General features: G+C 43.2%; 1 protein-coding gene across 1 annotated transcript in view; it reads left to right on the forward strand.

Moving 5' to 3' along the window:
* Positions 1-19,013, forward strand: part of LOC121004622 (heparan-alpha-glucosaminide N-acetyltransferase-like) — a 771,952-nt gene that overhangs the window by 440,924 nt on the left and 312,015 nt on the right. Inside the window, exon 14 of the mRNA XM_040436852.1 lies at positions 11,748-11,834. Within this exon, the coding sequence (XP_040292786.1) occupies positions 11,748-11,834 (87 nt within the window). The remainder of the gene's footprint in view (positions 1-11,747; positions 11,835-19,013) is intronic.

Genomic DNA, 19,013 nt, shown 5'->3' on the forward strand with positions numbered 1-19,013 from the left:
CTGCATCAATATCTCCCTAAGGCCTCATGCACACGACCCATTCACTTCAATGGGGCCGCAAAAGATGCGGACATCACTCCGTGTGCTGTCCGCATCTGTTGCACCGTTCCGTGGCCCCGCATAAAAAATATATCATGTCCTATTATTGTTCGTTTTGCGTACAAGAATAGGCATTTCTACAATGGGCCGCCCGTTCCGTTCCGCAAATTGCAGAAGGCACAATGGCGGCTTCCGTTTTTTTCAGATCCGCAGTTTGCGGATCGCAAAAAATGGCACAGTCGTGTGCATGAGGCCTTATGCATTGGATTCCTTCATGTTGGGGAATATTGGTGTACAAACTCTGTACATCTAATGTACATAAAAAGGTGAAATTATCACATCTCTCTTTTTCTAGCTGTCTCAAAAAATCTGTAGTATCACATAGACATCTCTGTAGTGTTTTTTCTTTTCTCTGTAAGAAGGAATCTGCATAAATTGCTATAGGTTGCAACAATGAACCAATACAGGAAACTATAGGGCATCCAGGGGGGTTCAATCTGTCCTTATGGATTTTAGGCAATAAATATAGAATTGGCACTTTTGGACTTTCACATATTAGGGTATTCACTATTTTTTCTTCTATAATTCCACTTTGAATGAACTAATTCAATAATATTCTAAGTTCCTTCATGAATATAGGAGTAGGATCTCCTTTTAATTTTTTATATACATTATTATCATTCAATTGCTTCATTGCCTCTGCTATATATGCCTCTCGATCCATAATGACAGTTGCTCCCCCTTTGACTGCCCTCTTAATTATTATTGATGTGTCATTTTTCAACGAATCCAATGCCTTTCCTTCATTTATTGTACAGTTATTAGAACCTTTTGGAGCCTCCATCCACATGGATGTGACTTCACTGATAACCACTTGCTCTAAGGCTTTCAGCATATCGCTAGGTATGTCCGGATCGAATGCTCCGCCTCTTTTTAAAGAAGACAGCAGTTCAAGGGGGACATTACCTGTTTATTATTTTTATTTTTTTTCTTAGACCAAAACATTTTTATCCGCATTTGTCTACAGAATCTATAAAAATTAACAAGAAAGTCAAACACAGTAATGTAATTTTTAGGTACAAATCCCAAACCTTTTTCCAGTATCGCTGTTTCATGTTCAGATAGTCTGCGTTTGGAAATATTTACCACTAGGGATCCACTTTTTTCTCTTTTTATTATTTCTTCTTTACTTTGCTTTTTCTTTTTCACCATGTCGTTTTCTTTCTCTGCTTCTGACTGTTGGCTGGTTTCTGATTCTGTCAATGCCTCGTAGTTTTTCTTTGCTATCCTTTTTTTTCCTGTTTTTAGGTGTTTTTCTCCCAGAACACAGCTTCATATGTCCGCTATCAGACTGGCTTTCATCTTGTGTACTAAAATCACTTGAGGTAATCATTTTTCCAGCTATAGTTTGTCGCATGCGTCTTTGCTGGCGTCTTTCATCGGCCCATGTATTATGTAAATAGTCTTGATTATCTCTTTCAAAAGATAAAAATTATATGTACAGTACAGACCAAAAGTTTGGACACACCTTCTCATTCAAAGAGTTTTCTTTATTTTCATGACTATGAAGGCATCAAAACTATGAATTAACACATGTGGAATTATATACATAACAAACAAGTGTGAAACAACTGAAAATATGTCATATTCAAAGTAGCCACCTTTTGCTTTGATTACTGCTTTGCACACTCTTGGCATTCTCTTGATGAGCTTCAAGAGGTAGTCCCCTGAAATGGTCTTCCAACAGTCTTGAAGGAGTTCCCAGAGATGCTTAGCACTTGTTGGCCTTTTTGCCTTCACTCTGCGGTCCAGCTCACCCCAAACCATCTCAATTGGGTTCGGGTCCGGTGACTGTGGAGGCCAGGTCATCTGGCGCAGCACCCCATCACTCTCCTTCATGGTCAAATAGCCCTTACTTTCAAAGTTTTCCCAATTTTTCGGCTGACTGATTGACCTTCATTTCTTAAAGTAATGATGGCCACTCGTTTTTCTTTACTTAGCTGCTTTTTTCTTGCCATAATACAAATTCTAACAGTCTATTCAGTAGGACTATCAGCTGTGTATCCACCTGACTTCTCCTCAACGCAACTGATGGTCCCAACCCCATTTATAAGGCAAGAAATCCCACTTATTAAACCTGACAGGGCACACCTGTGAAGTGAAAACCATTTCAGGGGACTACCTCTTGAAGCTCACCAAGAGAATGCCAAGAGTGTGCAAAGCAGTAATCAAAGCAAAAGGTGGCTACTTTGAAGAACCTAGAATATGACATATTTTCAGTTGTTTCACACTTGTTTGCTATGTATATAATTCCACATGTGTTAATTCATAGTTTTGATGCCTTCATAGTCATGAAAATAAAGAAAACTCTTTGTATGAGAAGGTGTGTCCAAACTTTTGGTCTGTACATCTGTGAAAACTGAAGTTATTAATGAATATATGTAAATGTGAAATGATGATGATGGAAAGAGATTGTATTTAAAGCACATGGTTACAACCCAGAAGCACACCTGATTAAGGGGGCGTGACCCCCGAAACATTGTGCAGCATGGGGTAGCAATCAGTTCAGCGCTCCCAGGATTACTATGCATTATAGCGATTTATTTATATGAAAAATAAAAGGACTGAAAAATACAAGGAAAGCTTCAAAATAGTGAGTATTATTTAGACGTCACAAATACCATTTGAATAAGACTAATACAACTGAGTGGATTATGTGGATATAATTATGGAGCCTGAGTGAGGTTCTGAATCAGGTCATGGTATACTACAGGTGGAGCAACAGTTGACGATTGAACTGATTCTACTTAAAGACATCATCTGACAATGCTAAATTATATTCACGTTGGACATAATGTATGTCTTTATCCTTAGCCAGGTCTCGTACAGTTTAACAGAGTATACATAGTAAACTTTGTCTTGTATGTGGATCACTTCAGCTCCAAGGTCTATGAGGCCAAGGCTTGCTGGTTGGAAGACGCCAATATGATACAAGAACGAAGTCTATCATTAACACAAACTGTCCCTGCTTTCTTGTCTGGTCATAAATAACTTGCTCAATTAATTTGCATGACCTCATCTATGATTCTGCAATGTATTTTTCCATCTTTGAATGAATAATGTAATATACTGGCTTGATTTGTAGCGTATGTGAGCAGTGAACACGAACATTTCTAATGGTGATTTTTATTTTAAGGGTGTTCACGCGGGTCTGTTAATCCTATCACATTTAAGAAATGTTTTAAAAATGTCATTACTTCACAGATGCAATTAGGATTGATGCAATACATGGAGTTTATTGACTTGATGAGATAATTTTATGATTCTGAGAGATGTTTTTCATCTTAACGCTTATTTGCATGAACGGCCTATAAACATTCACAAATTGCTGTTCCCTGTTTTGTTATGTTTTCTCACTTTGACTGGTAACTTTAATTTAGATTCAGTTAAATTGATTTCATATTGAATGATTGATTGGTCTTTTTTTCATCTTCTAATAAAGAACAGTAGAAAATATAATCAGAAGAAATGTCTGTCCACCCGATCACTTCCCATGGCAATCAGTAGTTTTATCTATTTATTTTATTTTGTGTTTCAGTGGATTTTTTTCATTTTAATCTTCAAAAAGTCTTTAAAGAGGACCTCTCACCTCTGCTAACTTTGTCTGTTTTAGTGACTAATTGCATCCCCCATGTAATAACAATTCTGGAGCGTCTGTTCTTATGATGCTGTTTTGTGCCATATATTTATTATTCCGCCTGGAAATTTATGAATGAATTTCTAGCAGTTTGTAATTGGGGTCCAGATAGGTAACATAGTAACATAGTACATAAGGCCGAAAAAAGACATTTGTCCATCCAGTTCGGCCTGTTATCCTGCAAGTTGATCCAGAGGAAGGCAAAAATCCTTCCCGACTCCAATCAGGCAATCAGAATATCTCCCTGGATCAACGACCCCTCTCTAGTAGCTATAGCCTGTAATATTATTACACTCCAGAAATACATCCAGGCCCTCTTGAATTCCTTTATTGTACTCACCATCACCACCTCCTCAGGCAGAGAGTTCCATAGTCTCACTGCTCTTACCGTAAAGAATCCTCTTCTATGTTTGTGTACAAACCTTCTTTCCTTCAAACGCAGAGGATGTCCCCTCGTCACAGTCACAGTCCTGGGGATAAATAGATGATGGGATAGATCTCTGTACTGACCCCTGATATATTTATACATAGTAATTAGATCTCCCCTCAGTCGTCTTTTTTCTAACGTGAATAACCCTAATTTTGATAATCTTTCAGGGTACTGTAGTTGCCCCATTCCAGTTATTACTTTAGTTGCCCTCCTCTGGACCCTCTCCAGCACTGCTATGTCTGCCTTGTTCACTGAAGCCCAGAACTGTACACAGTACTCCATGTGCGGTCTGACTAATGATTTGTAAAGTAGTAGGAATATGTTCTCATCACGGGCATCTATGTCCCTTTTGATGCAACCCATTATCTTGTTGGCCTTGGCAGCAGCTGCCTGGCACTGTTTTTTGCAGCTTAGTTTGCTGTTTATTAAAATTCCTAGATCCTTTTCCAGTATGACACTATCCAATCAGTGCTGCCAGTATTAGACATGCCCTACTGGTTACAACTTTCTAGTCCTTCATTGCAAACTGTTAGAACTTCATTCATAAATTCAAGGGACCAGTTGTTGTGACGGAAGGGGAGCAGTTCACTGCTGCAGAGGTCACATATCTTTTTCAGCACTGCAGGAACAGATAAAGCCGCCATGGGAGCGACAGACTGAACCAAAGGTTAAGTATGATCTCCACTGTGAGTCAGCCTTGCTGGGAGGTCTATATTAGTCTTTGATAACCCATTAATTTGCAAATAGTGCAGGCGGCTTTGGCATTCATTGAAGCTAGGTTCCCCCCCTTTGTTTTCACATAGCCCCACTCATGACCAGGTGCCATGTCTGGTATTGCATTTAAGCTGCAATTTCACCTCACATTATGGATAGGACTGAGCAGCATACCATAGCATTAATGACTCAATAGATAATATCATTATATTATATAGGGTATTGCTGCTTAAATAATAACCTAGTACAGTAAAGTGACCAGATCATAGCATTACTTTAAACTTTAAGAAATGGTATTTTAATGGTAAGTACTTTCTCTTTCTAAAACCTTTGCATATTCTGGTGAATAATTCATACATTAATATCTTTTATGAGCTGATTCAGTAAATAATAGCAGTCGTTCTAATTTTTTGAGTAAGGCAGTGAAAGGGTTGCATAAATCATAGGCTACTTTACTTACCTTTTCAATTGAACCTCTTTTTATGCTTAAATCCTTGTGGCAGTTGAATTAATGGCTTTGAAACATCCGGTTGCACTGTGTTGTCCAGTGTTAGTTGTCCGGCAGTGTTATTACCTCTCTAATAGATGAGATGTTGCTAATTGCTTGTCTTAATGATTGTACATGGTCGGAGTATAAACTGAAGGAGGAAAGTCTTTGTTTACCTCTATAAAAGATTAATGGGCTGCTTTGCATTAGGATGATACTGTGAGATGTTTATCACCTCTGGATGAGATCTGCTATCATGTCTTCTACATGTAAATAATTTACTTTTGCCACATTCCAGCCAAAGATTTTGTCACAGGTTAAAGGGACGGGAAAACACCAAATACACACCACAACGAATAGACAACAATCTAGGCCTCAAAAGCTAAGGAAGAGGGATGGTGACCTCCTATTAATCCCTATGCCTTTCCATAACTCCTGCCAGTATGAGCAGATCCTGATGGTGGAAATACTCATACACCAGATACCTAAAGCCCTGCTAAAACTGATGAGCCCTAGGATAGGTAGCAGGGGATGAGACAGCTTGTTCCTTCCAGAATGAAGGAACCTGAGTCTCCCTGAGGCCTAGAAACACACACCAGATAATAAGAAACAGCGAAGGCAACAAGTACTTAGCTTAGAGATGTAAGGAGAAGCAGGCGATCCAAGACAAACCAGCACTAGCAGCTCCAAGCAGAAACTATCAATCGCATGGTCAGCAGTGTGAGGCGGATCTAAATAGAGTCTCATCACTGATAACGAGCGGCACCTGAGGAGAGGTGAGATCCTGCCAAACAGCATACATAGAGGAAAACAGAGAGACCTGTCAGATAGCCTCACGTGCAGCAAGTCTATCTGATCTTCTCACCTCTCTCACAGGAGGGGCCGTGACAGATTTATGTAGTTTTTTGCATACATTTAAAAGACTTAATAAAAATGTAGCTTAGCTTATTTTTGTTGAAACTGGAATTCTGTAGACAGCAAAAGCAGGAAGATACAATCTACATGTACATGTATCCATGCAGGCCTACAGTCACACAAAAATTAACGTAAGCACTAGCACACAGACATTCACTACATAGAATGAATACATTTAAACATAGGCACACACTATACACCTGCAGAATTTTGTACCTACAGTATGCTAGTGTATGGACACATAATGAAGACAGACACAGTGCAGATAGCAGAGGGCATCTACGTTCAGAAGAGAAGACGCCCAACTGCATAGGTAGGTTTAGAGTAGGACCTGCCGGACTGAGAGTTTCTGGTAGGAGGTCACAGATGTGTTTTGATCAAAATATATTGGCTGAGAGTTTCAGATTTTATCATATAAGAGTGAGGGCTTAGTCCATATATAATGCTTGCATCTATTATGTTAGTGCAATATTTTTTGTTTTCTGTGATTTTTATTTTATTTAATTTTTTTCAGAAATGTAGTGTAAGGGATCGCTCTCTCAAGCAGGGCGGCGCTGACAGATTCCTTCTCAGACAACAGGGTTCAAGTCCAAATGGTGCTTTTCTTCGGGTACTTCAGCACCAGCACAAACATAAACCAAAAATAAACACCTGCCCGTCTAGGCACTAGCTAACACATATGTCATGTCTACCTCACCTATAGAGCACAGTTCACACATACCTCTACCGTGCACTTTACTGTTCACATTACCACATATCCCCCCCTCTCTTCTCCAGACCAGAGGTCTGGGCATTTCTCCACATCGTACCATGCCCTCTGGAAGATGTGGCCAGTGTCAAATTGTTTCCTTTATTCTGCCACACCCAGGCCAGCAGAACTTGGTTTGTCACAAACACATATTTTCTACCCAGTAGATAACATCTACGGTAAGGGACTTCAGTGCCCATCTAACAGCCAGACACTCTCGTTCTACTCTTTGACGAGCGATGATGGTGCACTCTCGCACTCTTTGATCTCGCTCTTTATGTGTCTGGCATTCATGCTCCCTTTGTTTCTCTATTTTATTAAAAAATCGCATTTCTCTTTTTTCCTTACTCTCAGAGTTTTGATCTTGGCTTTTGGAACTCTTTTCATAATATGTTTTTATACTATCGACAGGCTCTACCTTTGGATTCTTCGGCTCCCGAACATGCTCATGCCCTTTTTTGGACTGCTGCAGCTCTTGACTGAACTGTTCACATAGTTGCTCCCAGTCATGGTCGTATCCAAACACTTTCTCCTTTGCTTTGCAGAGCTTCTTTAGCAGAGCAATCTTGTCGCTGCTCACTCCTTTTAAACGCATCTGGTTCACCTCTTCCTTGGCTTCTTGCAGTTTCCTTTCCAGGGACCTCAATTTTGTTTCCACTTTTTTTTTGACAGTTCTTTCAGCATCTCTGCTTCCAGATCTGCTAGTTCTGGAACGATCAAGTGTTCTATTTCCACTCTTTCTTCTCTTCAGCAGTGGTTTCCTCACGTTTGTTGGCAGCTCCAGAGTCCTCTGCTTCTTCCGTGGCTTTTTCCACTTCGGCAGACTCTCCTTCAGCTTCTTCTTTGATCTCTGCAGCATCTGAGGATTTATCCCACTCCAACTCATCGGCCTTAGCTTCTTCAGCCTTTGTCTCTTTGCTTTGGAGTCTCCATTCTCTTTGATGGCCTTCTCATCCTTCTCGGACCTGGCATCATATACCTGCACTCCTAAATCCTCCTTTTTCTTTCTCATCGAGGTCTGAGGCACTGGGGATATTGGGGTCCTTATCAGACCCTTCACCTTCCTCTTCTGGCATTTCCTCCAGAGGGTCACCCAGGACATTGTTCTCCATTCGTGCCAGCTCCAGGAGAGCTATACCATAGTAGTAGACAGCATCTTTTAGAGGACTCTCCTCCTCAGGTTTCCTATTTACCTTCTTCCGTACTAGACGAGAGATGTCTGTTAGGCTACTTTCACACCTGCGTTCGGGTGTCCGCTCGTGAGCTCCGTTTGAAGGGGCTCACAAGCGGCCCCGAACGCAGCCGTCCAGCCCTAATGCATTCTCAGTGGAGGCGGATCCGCTGAGAATGCATCAGTCTGCCAGCGTTCAGCCTCCGCTCCGCTCAGCGAGCGGACACCTGAACGCTGCTTGCAGCGTTCGGGTGTCCGCCTGGCCGTGCGGAGGCAAGCGGATCCGTCCAGACTTACAATGTAAGTCAATGGGGACGGATCCGTTTGAAGATGACACTATATGGCTCAATCTTCAAACGGATCCGCCCCCATTGACTTTCAATGTAAAGTCTGGACGGATCCGTTCAGGCTACTTTCACACTAAGAAATTTTTCTAAGTTATAATGCAGACGGATCCGTTCTGAACGGATGCAAACGTCTGCATTAAAGGAGCGGATCCGTCTGATGAAACATCAGACGGACCCGCTCCGAACGCTAGTGTGAAAGTAGCCTTACACAGTTGGTTCCCCGTACAGTAAAGTCCAAGCTCTTATCTGCTGCAGCAGCAGATGTAGAAGTACCACTGTTCTCTTTTGGGAACCCTAAGAGAGTTCCACCAAGGGTCCTAGTAAGTGCGTTGTCTGTGACTTCTGCAGTTTTCTGTGCTTCTTTGGAGCCTTTAATCTTCTCCTTGATATCAGGCAGTAGACCCTTTATTTCATCCATCTCTTTCTGGGTCTCCTTCTGGACGGTCAGACCTGCCAGGTAGTCTTCCACTGCCTGGGTATAGTTCTCATACACTATGCTGACTTCTCCCCATTTAATCAGGTTTATGTCCTGAACCCGCTCAGGCTCCCTTTCATGTGCCCGATTCACGTTGTATGTCACCACACCTTCATCAACCCTGCACCCGAGCTTACTAAACATAGAACACTGTGGAGGCTGCTTATTCGCACCTGGTATGTGTGGTACACCCTCTGGCATGGCTACACTTTCCTGCAAATTGATTACAGTGGGTTCCCTCAGCTGTGTGCTCTCAACATCAATCAGCATTTCTAAATTACATACATCTTTACCAGCAGGGGGAGCTTCTTCCCTGACCACAACCTGCAAAGGAAAGGGGGTTTCATCATCATCACATATTTCACATGACCCCACATTTTCATTATACACTTCAATTTGCTTGTCAGGTTCACTCTGCACCTCATCTGCACCATTGTTTTTAATGGTCGTTTCACCTAAACCATTGTGTATACTGTGCATCTCCCTTACACCTTCATTTAAAGGGACAGGTACAGGTTCTGCAGGCATTTCGTCACTTGCTGCAGAAGTGTTTCCATTTCCCCACAACTCCCAAAACAAGGAGAAATCCCGGCCCATCATTATATCATGCAGGAGCCTTTTTTCAACACCAAGTTCATAAGTCCCAGTTCTCCCTGGAATCTCATACTAAGTGAGAGCCACAGGATATCTGGTATCTGGTCACGAGGTCAGTGCCCAGTTCCTCAGCATAGTGGTTACTATGGGAAACGCCTTGGGTTAGGACGTCTCTTTGTCTGTCAAACTCCTCCATGAGCTTTTCATGCTCCTGGTGCCTCTTTAATTGCTCTTATAGGAGACTTTGGCTAGCCTCCAGATTGGCCTGCATCAGCTGCTTGGTGAGATCCTCCATCCACCCCATAGCAACCGACAGTCCTGTAGCAACACCGTTTCTGCAACTTGGGCTTCTGGACCTTTAAATTTCAGCAAGCTTTACTTGCAACACAGCAGAAATGTCAAGAATAGCAAGAGCAGCAGCTTTCACCGGACAAACAGGCTTCCGGCCCTTTCACTCTCTGTTGCCCCTAGCAACAACATTGTGCCCTTTTAGCATGGACACTTGCCCTAAGCAACCTGTTGTTGGTGCCTGCATCCTCCGCCAATTGTAAGCAACACTGACAGATTCCTTCTCAGACAACGGGGTTCAAGTCAAAATGGTGCTTGATTTCGGGTACTTCAGCACCAGCACAAACATAAACCAAAAATAAACACCTGCCCGTCTAAGAACTAGCTAAGGGCCCTTTCACACTTGCGTTGTCCGGATCCGGCGTGTACTCCATTTGCCGGAATTACACGCCAGATCCGGAAAAACGCAAGTGAACTGAAAGCATTTGAAGACGGATCCGTCTTCAAAATGCGTTCAGTGTTACTATGGCACCCAGGACGCTATTAAAGTCCTGGCTGCCATAGTAGTAGTGGGGAGCGGGGGAGCAGTATACTTACCGTCCGTGCGGCTCCCGGGGTGCTCCAGAATGACGTCAGAGCGCCCCATGCGCATGGATGACGTGATCCATGCGACACGTCATCCATGAGCGTGGGGCGCCCTGACGTCACTCTGGAGCGCCCGGGGAGCCGCACGGACGGTAAGTATACTGCTCCCCCGCTCCCCACTACACTTTACCATGGCTGCCAGGACTTTAGCGTCTTGGCAGCCATGGTAACCATTCAGAAAAAGCTAAACGTCAGATTCGGCAATGCGCCGAAACGACGTTTGGTTTAAGGCCGGATCCGGATTAATGCCTTTCAATGGGCATTAATTCCGGATCCGGCCTTGCGGCAAGTGTTCAGGATTTTTGGCCGGAGCAAAAAGCGCAGCATGCTGCGGTATTTTCTCCGGCCAAAAAAACGTTCCGGTCCGGAATTGAAGACATCCTGATGCATCCTGAACGGATTTCTCTCCATTCAGAATGCATTAGGATAAAACTGATCAGGATTCTTCCGGCATAGAGCCCCGACGACGGAACTCTATGCCGGAAGAAAAGAACGCAAGTGTGAAAGAGCCCTTAGGCTCTTTCACACTTGCGTTGTTCTGTTCCGGCATAGAGTTCCGCTAACAAGCGTTCAATTACACTCGTTCATCAAGTAATATGATTATTTTCACCAAAATCATTGTTTGCCATGAGCAGATCATGTTGTCTAAACAGCACCCTGCTACTGGAAAACAATGATTCTGTATGGGGATGAGCTATGGTAATAGCGGTCACTCCTTCCCATACTGTGGAGCAGGCGATTACTGCGAAGGAATGCTTCCTTCCTGGCAATCTTCTGATAAATCTACCAGTGTAAAGGAGACTTTGCTTTCCTGTAGCAAGGTACCATTTATGTGCTTGACGACACTAGTAATCCTACTAATGTTAGTTTTATACATGAACCCACTCCATTTGTGCATGTGTACAGGGTTGGACTGAAGTCCCTTGGGACCCCCAGAGGAAATTATTCTGAGGGCCCACCCTCTGTCCATATAGAACCTTAAGGGCACTGTTTTACTGATACTCTGGTGGGCCAGTGCAACCCTGCATGTGTATCACATGTACCCTAATAATGAGACAGTATGTTTTATACTTTTGCAGACCTCAATTCCAAAACTTGCCTGTTAAGAATTTTATTTTATAGTAGTTGTAAAATTACTGTTAAGAGTAACGTTTTATGGGCATCTACAATATATTTTTGTGTTTTTGTTTGTTCTAGGAACTGTACAAAACCACTCAACCATTTGATCCAGAAGGTGTACTTGGGACCATTAACTCTGTAGTGATGGCATTTTTTGGACTACAGGTAAATAGCAATGACCTTTTCTACAGTAAATACAGACTTCTAGAAAGTAATAATATTTAAAGGGGCTCTTCGACCTAGATCATTTGGGTCCAACTCCTGGCACCCCTTCTGATTGTCTTTTTGCAGAAGCTCTGACACTTGAAACAGACATAGAAACTACACAGCTCTATCTACTGTGTAGAGGATAGAGCTGGTTACTTCAGCACTTCTCCCATTCAAGTAAATCTGTTCTCATACTGGTCAGCATATAACAATGAGGACAACATATGACAAGGACAGGTGCACTCTAATATTATACCAAACAGAGCAAAAATGTGTGTTGTCTGTTGTGTCCGATCAGGTGCATAGCTAAAGGCTCATGGGCCCTGGTGCAAGAGTTTAGCACGTAAACAGAGCAGAAAAGGCAGTGCTCGTACGAGAAAGAAAAAAAAAACAGACAACCCTTTAAAGACATACTTGGAAGACATCACATACAGCGCTACAGAACTTACAGGAGAATACAGCCCTACATATGTACCTCTTACATCCAGTGATGTCTCCTCTGATGTACATATTCTCTTTCCTCATCTTCTCCATTTAGACCAGACCTCCTTGGGGACTTCTTTCAGCTGTGTCTTGTCTCTGCAGAGTTTAACAGACAGACATCTTAGCTGCCTATTTTCCATCCTCCTCCCCGCCTTCTGAACACCCCATCCTGCCCCCCCAATACTATTCTGCAGAAACAGCCCCCCTGAAAATACTGGTACTACACAGATAGTGCACCAGTACAAAATACCCATTTATATTGTGCGCCAGTACAAAAAATACCCCCTTACCATTCAGATCAGAGCCCCATATAAAACCCCATATGAGACCTCCCCATCTCACACCAGACCCCCTTTATACCTCTATGTCAGACCCCAGTTTTAGACCTCCAGACCCCAATAAGATCTCCAGGGCCCCAATCAGACCCCTATTAGACCTCCAGACCCCCAATCAGACTCCCCCATTAGACTTCCAGGCCCCCAATGAGACCTCTAGACCCCCAATCAGACCTCCAGGCTCCCATTAGACCTCAGATCAGATTTCAAAATAAATAAAGTAACTTACCTCTCCTGCTCCGCCGCTCCTACAGGTACAGTGGTCTCCTCGTTCTCTTCTCCTCTCAGGTCCCGTGCTGCACAGTCAGCTGACTGCCTACAGCAGTGATGGCAAACCTTCCATCTACTTTATCATTTAGCTATAATAGCTTGCCTACATTCAATGCGCTGCCTGTGCTCTTCATAGTGTTTCCTGAGCTGATGAATAGCAGGGAAAGTCTAATGCATATTGGTACACCATAGACTTTTTCCACGGTGCGGGTGCCCATAAAGAGGGTTCTGAGAGCCGTTTCTGGCACCCGTGCTATAGGTTCGCCACCACTGGCCTACAGCGTCATAGTGCGCTCTGTATGTCCTGCTGCTGCAAGCAGCCAGGACAAAGCAGCGCGGGACCTGAGAAGAGCAAGCAGGAGGAGGGGATAAGTACATTGCTTCACTCTCTCGCCTTTTGCATACTAGTGAGCGCTTCCATTATGGAAGTGCTCACTAGTATTCCCTTTATAAGATGCAAAAATACAGCACCACTGGCAAGGGGGACCTCTGGGATGCCTCCCACCTATGAGTCATCGGTGATGTCCCACAGGTCATGAAGGGTGCAGAATTAGCATTCACACCTTGGCCCCCATGCCTTAGTGGACCTTAAGTCGGACAGGAACTTTACAGTATGTATCTGATGCACTCAAAAACGTAGCCTAGTACCCCGGTATGATAGCAATCTCTGCCGTTGTTGCATGTTGATCTATTGCACAGTATAATGATCGAGGGATCATTACTACAAATCCTTTATTCACAATCTACTTATTACATTAGTAAGTTCCTGAATTTCCCGGAATTTGCATTAGATTAAAGAAACATTGCTGCTTTCTTCCAGAAACATGACCACTTAAAGGAAACTTGTCATCAAAGTAATGACCAACACACTGCTTTTAGCGATTTGTCACTTATGTGCTAACATTTGTTAGCTGCAGGGAACTTACTGAATAATCCATTCCATGCAGAGAACAAAAAGGGTACAACTACATTGCGACATGTGCCGCACCAATGACGCATTACATTTTTTGTAATGATAGTCAATGGTGTTGCATTACCACATGCCACATGCTGCGACTGCAACACGACCATCGCACAGAAATCCATGGATCCATATCCTAGCAGTACGCCATAGGATAGCCATATCCCGTTAATAAATTTCCTCTCTAGATTTTAATGGTTACCCATCCTTCAAGGGTTCAGCCCTGTACCCATTCAATACACACCTAGGATACCTATAGAAAACAGGGGTGCAGGAGAAATGGCCCAATTTAGTATTTAAGAAAAAAGACACAACAATCATATTTTTTTAAGAAACACACACAAAAACCTTTATTTATTATAAAATGGTCTTGGATTTCTGTTCTGGTCCTTGAATGGGGGTGAAGGTTCCTTCTTCATTTTCTCCTGAGATTCTTCCAGTGGAGGAGGTTGAGTGTTACACCTCAGGCAGATTTTCGAGGGTCAAATGCAGCTCTCACATTGTATAGAAGAGAAAGAAAATAAAGATCAGCAAAACAATTTCCAAACACGAGGAGAAAAGCGGCCAAACTTACCCAATCTGGTCCTGTGCTGCTCGTCAGAGGTCCTCTAATGGTGAAAGTCAGCCCAGGAGACCGAGGATTGCGTCAGTGCGTCATCTTACCTAATACCCAATTATGACATCACTAGTAGGTGAGTCATCTGCCAGGATTCTAATGATGACTTCACAATCAGTTTCTCCATATGACAGCGGCCATATTGAATGTAATAAGATAAGACTACAGATAATGAGTTAACACTGCTTCTTGCAGTGCTTCTTGAAGTGAAATCACTTCCGAGAATTCCCAAATGCGCTAATTTCCAAAAACGTTGGACATTTTGGATACCGCCTATAAAACAGGAAATACAGTATTTACATATGTGTTCAGATAGTATAAGGGAAGAACTATACGGTGACGTGTCGCAGGACTATAAGTCGCACAACAAAGGGTACAACTACATTGCAGCATGTGTCGTGCAAGATTTTTGTAATGATAGTCAATGGTGTCGCACTGCAACATGCCACATGCTGTGACTGCGACAGTCGCACAGAAATCCATGGATCCATATCCTAGCAGTACGCAATAAATTTCCCTGATAACAATATCCCTTTAATAAATTTCCTTTCTGGAGTTTATTGGTTACCCATCCTTCAATGGTTCAGCCCCGTACACATTCAATACACCCCTAGGATACCTATAGAAAACAGGGGCACAGGAGAAATGGCACGATTTAGTACAGTGGTCCCTCAAGTTACAATATTAATTGGTTTTGTGACAACCATTGTATTATGAAACCATTGTAATTGGAGTAATTGGTTCCAAAGGTCTAAAATGTCATCCAAGATTAGAGAAAATTATGATTTAAGAAAAATAAGTGTTAAAGGAAATAATTATTGATATTTTGGGCAATCTCAATAATTAATATTAATAAATAGGCGTAAGTCATCTATTGATGACTCTGCCTATTTATACCTTAAAAGAAACTAACCTCCGCTGCCTTACAAAATTCCCTTAACTACGTGCGAATTACTACTATGGCGGCGACTACTACAATAAATGACTATACGCTGTACTTTGAATAATAATAGGAATTTATTAAAACAATTACACGTCTACAGTCTATTGCTATAATTTTATATTTTTAGATCAATGGACATATAAATATATATACCTATAGTCGCACACAGTAATACATTAACAATACTATAATACACCTAAACTACGCAACACACACTACAATATTCTAATATTCCACCCCAAACTCTACCTAAACATCAATAATTACATACAGTACACACATAAATAGCATCAACCCGCCCAACCCGGCTATATACTCTGTCCCTATAGGGAAACAAGGGGTTAAACACAATATCCGCTGCAAGGGTACAGCAGGGGGTATTTCAGGGGAACAGAGGTTGTAGAGGTTAATGCAAGTGAGTACAGGGATCAGGGTTACAGCAGGGATTGGTAGCAGTGGGTAGGAATGCAGGGCAGGGGAATAGCAGGGGTTAATGCCGGACAGGGGATTGGTGGCAGTGGATCAGCAGGGATAACAGGGCAATGCAGGGAAGGCGTTAATATAGGGGTATATGTGGCAGGGATAACCAAGGGTTTATAGCAGGGGTAAAAAGCGTTGGTGGTATAGCAGGGGTTAATAATACTTATTCCAGTCCAGGGTTAATGCTCGTGTTCCAGGGATGCTCATCTCTAGGGTCTGATTCTCTTTTCCAGGCTGCACGGCTCAACTGAAGAGCGCAGGGCCGCTGGGATTTAAATCCTGTGGCGCTCGCTCCCGTGCGGCATGCGCGTACACCACAGGCAAGGACACGCAGGCCGGCGTGGCAATATGACGTCGCCACACCAGCCCGAGCGTCCCTGCACGTGCCTCCAGAGGAGTGCGCAGCGCGCTTCCAGCGGGGGAATGCTTTGATCCTCCTGACTGTGAAGTGCCTGCATACCCCAGGTGCTGTAATTGCCACATCGGAGGTATGCAACAAACAGAGGCAGGGGAACATTTGTTCTTCTATCTTTGTTATGTAAAACTTGTCCAGCCCTGCTGGAGATGTTTAACAAAAGGATCTTATTGACCCTATGCCTTTTGAAGTGACCGGAGCAGTCCAGCCATCTGGTGTCACTTTTCCCCCTGCAGGAGAATGCAGGAGGATTAGGCTAGGGGGAAGGGGGGGGGGGGGGGGGGGGGGGGGCATCGTGATTGGGGCAAGATATGGCCACATTTGGATTTATACAAGTTAATGTGTCTATGGCCCATGGTGGCAGCTGTAAAGCATATCTATAAATACTGTTAAATGGAGTCTATCACCTACATAACATGTTTTAGGCTACATGCACACGAACGTTGTTTGCTTCCGTATTCGTTCCTTTTTTTTGCGGATAGGATGCGGACCCATTTATTTCAATGGGTCCGCAAAAGATGCGGACAGCACACCGTGTGCTGTCCGCATCAGTATATCAGTTCCATAGCCCCGCAAAAAAAAAAAATAGAACATGTCCTATTCTTGTCCGTTTTAGGCATTGTTGCAGTGGATCCGGAAAAATAAAATTGATGACATCCGTATGCCACCCGTTTTATTTTTTGAGGATAAAGATATGCAAATTAGCGATTGCAAGTGCCCAGGGGTGGCGAGTGTGATGCAAGTGCCCAGTGCTCCTCTCCTTATTTGCGCCTGACTCCTCACCTCTGTATCGTCCGGCCAGCCCTGTATCCTTGTGGCATCATTTTCATCTCCATTCATAATCCAGTGCTTGTGCGCTTCACCACCGGTCCTGGCATGCATAGTACATTGCCCACTGTGGGCAGAGGCATAGTGATAGCCCATGTGCCAGTTACTGGTTACTTAACTCCAGGGAGCAGATGCTGAGAAGACTTCTAGGTACAGAGGCGGGTCAGCCATTACCTCGTTCCCCACCTTCTTGATGTCGCTGCAGGGGCCCCCATTATCAATTATATTGCAGCATCTTGCTGCGGCCTGCCTCTGCGTGACCATGTGCTCCTGAATCACCCAACAAAGAGTGTAAAGACAGGGACTGGTCAGCAGGATACTGACAGGGTCTGCAGGGACAGCCTAGGTGGCAGGCTACCCCTGAAAAAATGTGGGTGGGCCCTAGGGTAGGTTATATAATACTCGCTACAGCAAATATTCGCTCCAAGGTAATCAGTTATAACAGACCCAATCCACATGTCAACAACTGAGATTAAGGGTAGCCATTCAGCAATACCAGATGCTATGCAGTGTAACTAGGAACAGCCATTAATAGATTAGAAGCGTGATTTTCACCTAAACTCTGTTTCAAATAATACCGATGATAATTTATTGAGTTGAGTTTGCCATTCATAGTGAATTTAGTTTCAGATATAGTAAGGGCTGGTCCTACATGAGAAACTGAACTCTGCTATCAAAGTATATTGGAAACTCCTTTATAATTTCCTCACTGGTGACATTTAAAGATTTATACCTTATCTTATAATAGCAGATGTATTTAGTTCCATATTGTGCACCTATATATAAGCCTTCACTTTGTGAGAAATTTGCTAAAATGTGCTAAACAAAAGTGGCATATGCAGGATACATACCAGTGACCAATAATGATATCAAACACATAGCCAAGAGACATGCTGTTGAGTTACACCTAGTACCAAGATGGTCCATTTTAGTAATACTAATAAATGTATTTTTATATTTAAATAATGTCATGGTGGTGCTCAGTGCCCGCTGAGACACTGCTATTCTGGGCGGGCATGGACATCACATCTCTCACCTAGCATCTGCCCAGCTGTCAGACTCCTGTGTCCCACGTTGCTGCTTGACTAATGAACTTATCAACCCTGCTTACCTCACTTCCTTGTCTGAGCAATCCTTTAGATTGCTTTTGGTTACACTTGCTTGCTAGGTCCTGAAAAAGAGGTATACTGTAATCCATTTGTCTGTCTGTGTACTGAATTCTGCTTGTTCCCTGGCTCCTGGCTCTGCTATTTGACCTGACCCATGCTTGTTTACCATAATAACCCTGAGCCACAGTCCTGACCTCTGGGCTGCTTCACAGATTTGCACAGATTTGCCTGCTCTGACCTCTGCTTGTTTCCTGACTACATGTATGGCCTAAACCCGTGATGCCTCTCACCAATGTCTCTGACTCCAGTGGGTCAGCAGTCAACGACACAGAGGCTATTCCAAACGGTAGTGACCTGGTGGCTCCACTTCAATGAAGGCCAGATTCCTGTATAAGGGTTAAAGGGTAAAAACCCGGGGGACCTCCAAGATAATTCCCTCAGAACTAGCCCAAAGTCAAAGCGGTTGGTTGACACAGTCGCCCCATATTTACTGCCTGTAACACCCAATAATGATACAACAATAAGATGGATGTAACAATACTGTAAGTTGTTAGGTCCTATTCAAGGGTTTGTCTGCGTTGGGCAATCACTACTTATTAGAAGGGCCCCTTGAAAATATGATGATCATAGAACCTACTGGGAACCCTAGTGATCAGCTGTAATCTGTAGAGTAACTTGGCAGTAAGTGCCTTGCTTC

The sequence above is a fragment of the Bufo bufo genome, chromosome 6, assembly GCF_905171765.1.
Source record: "Bufo bufo chromosome 6, aBufBuf1.1, whole genome shotgun sequence".
NCBI classification, from domain to species: domain Eukaryota; kingdom Metazoa; phylum Chordata; class Amphibia; order Anura; family Bufonidae; genus Bufo; species Bufo bufo.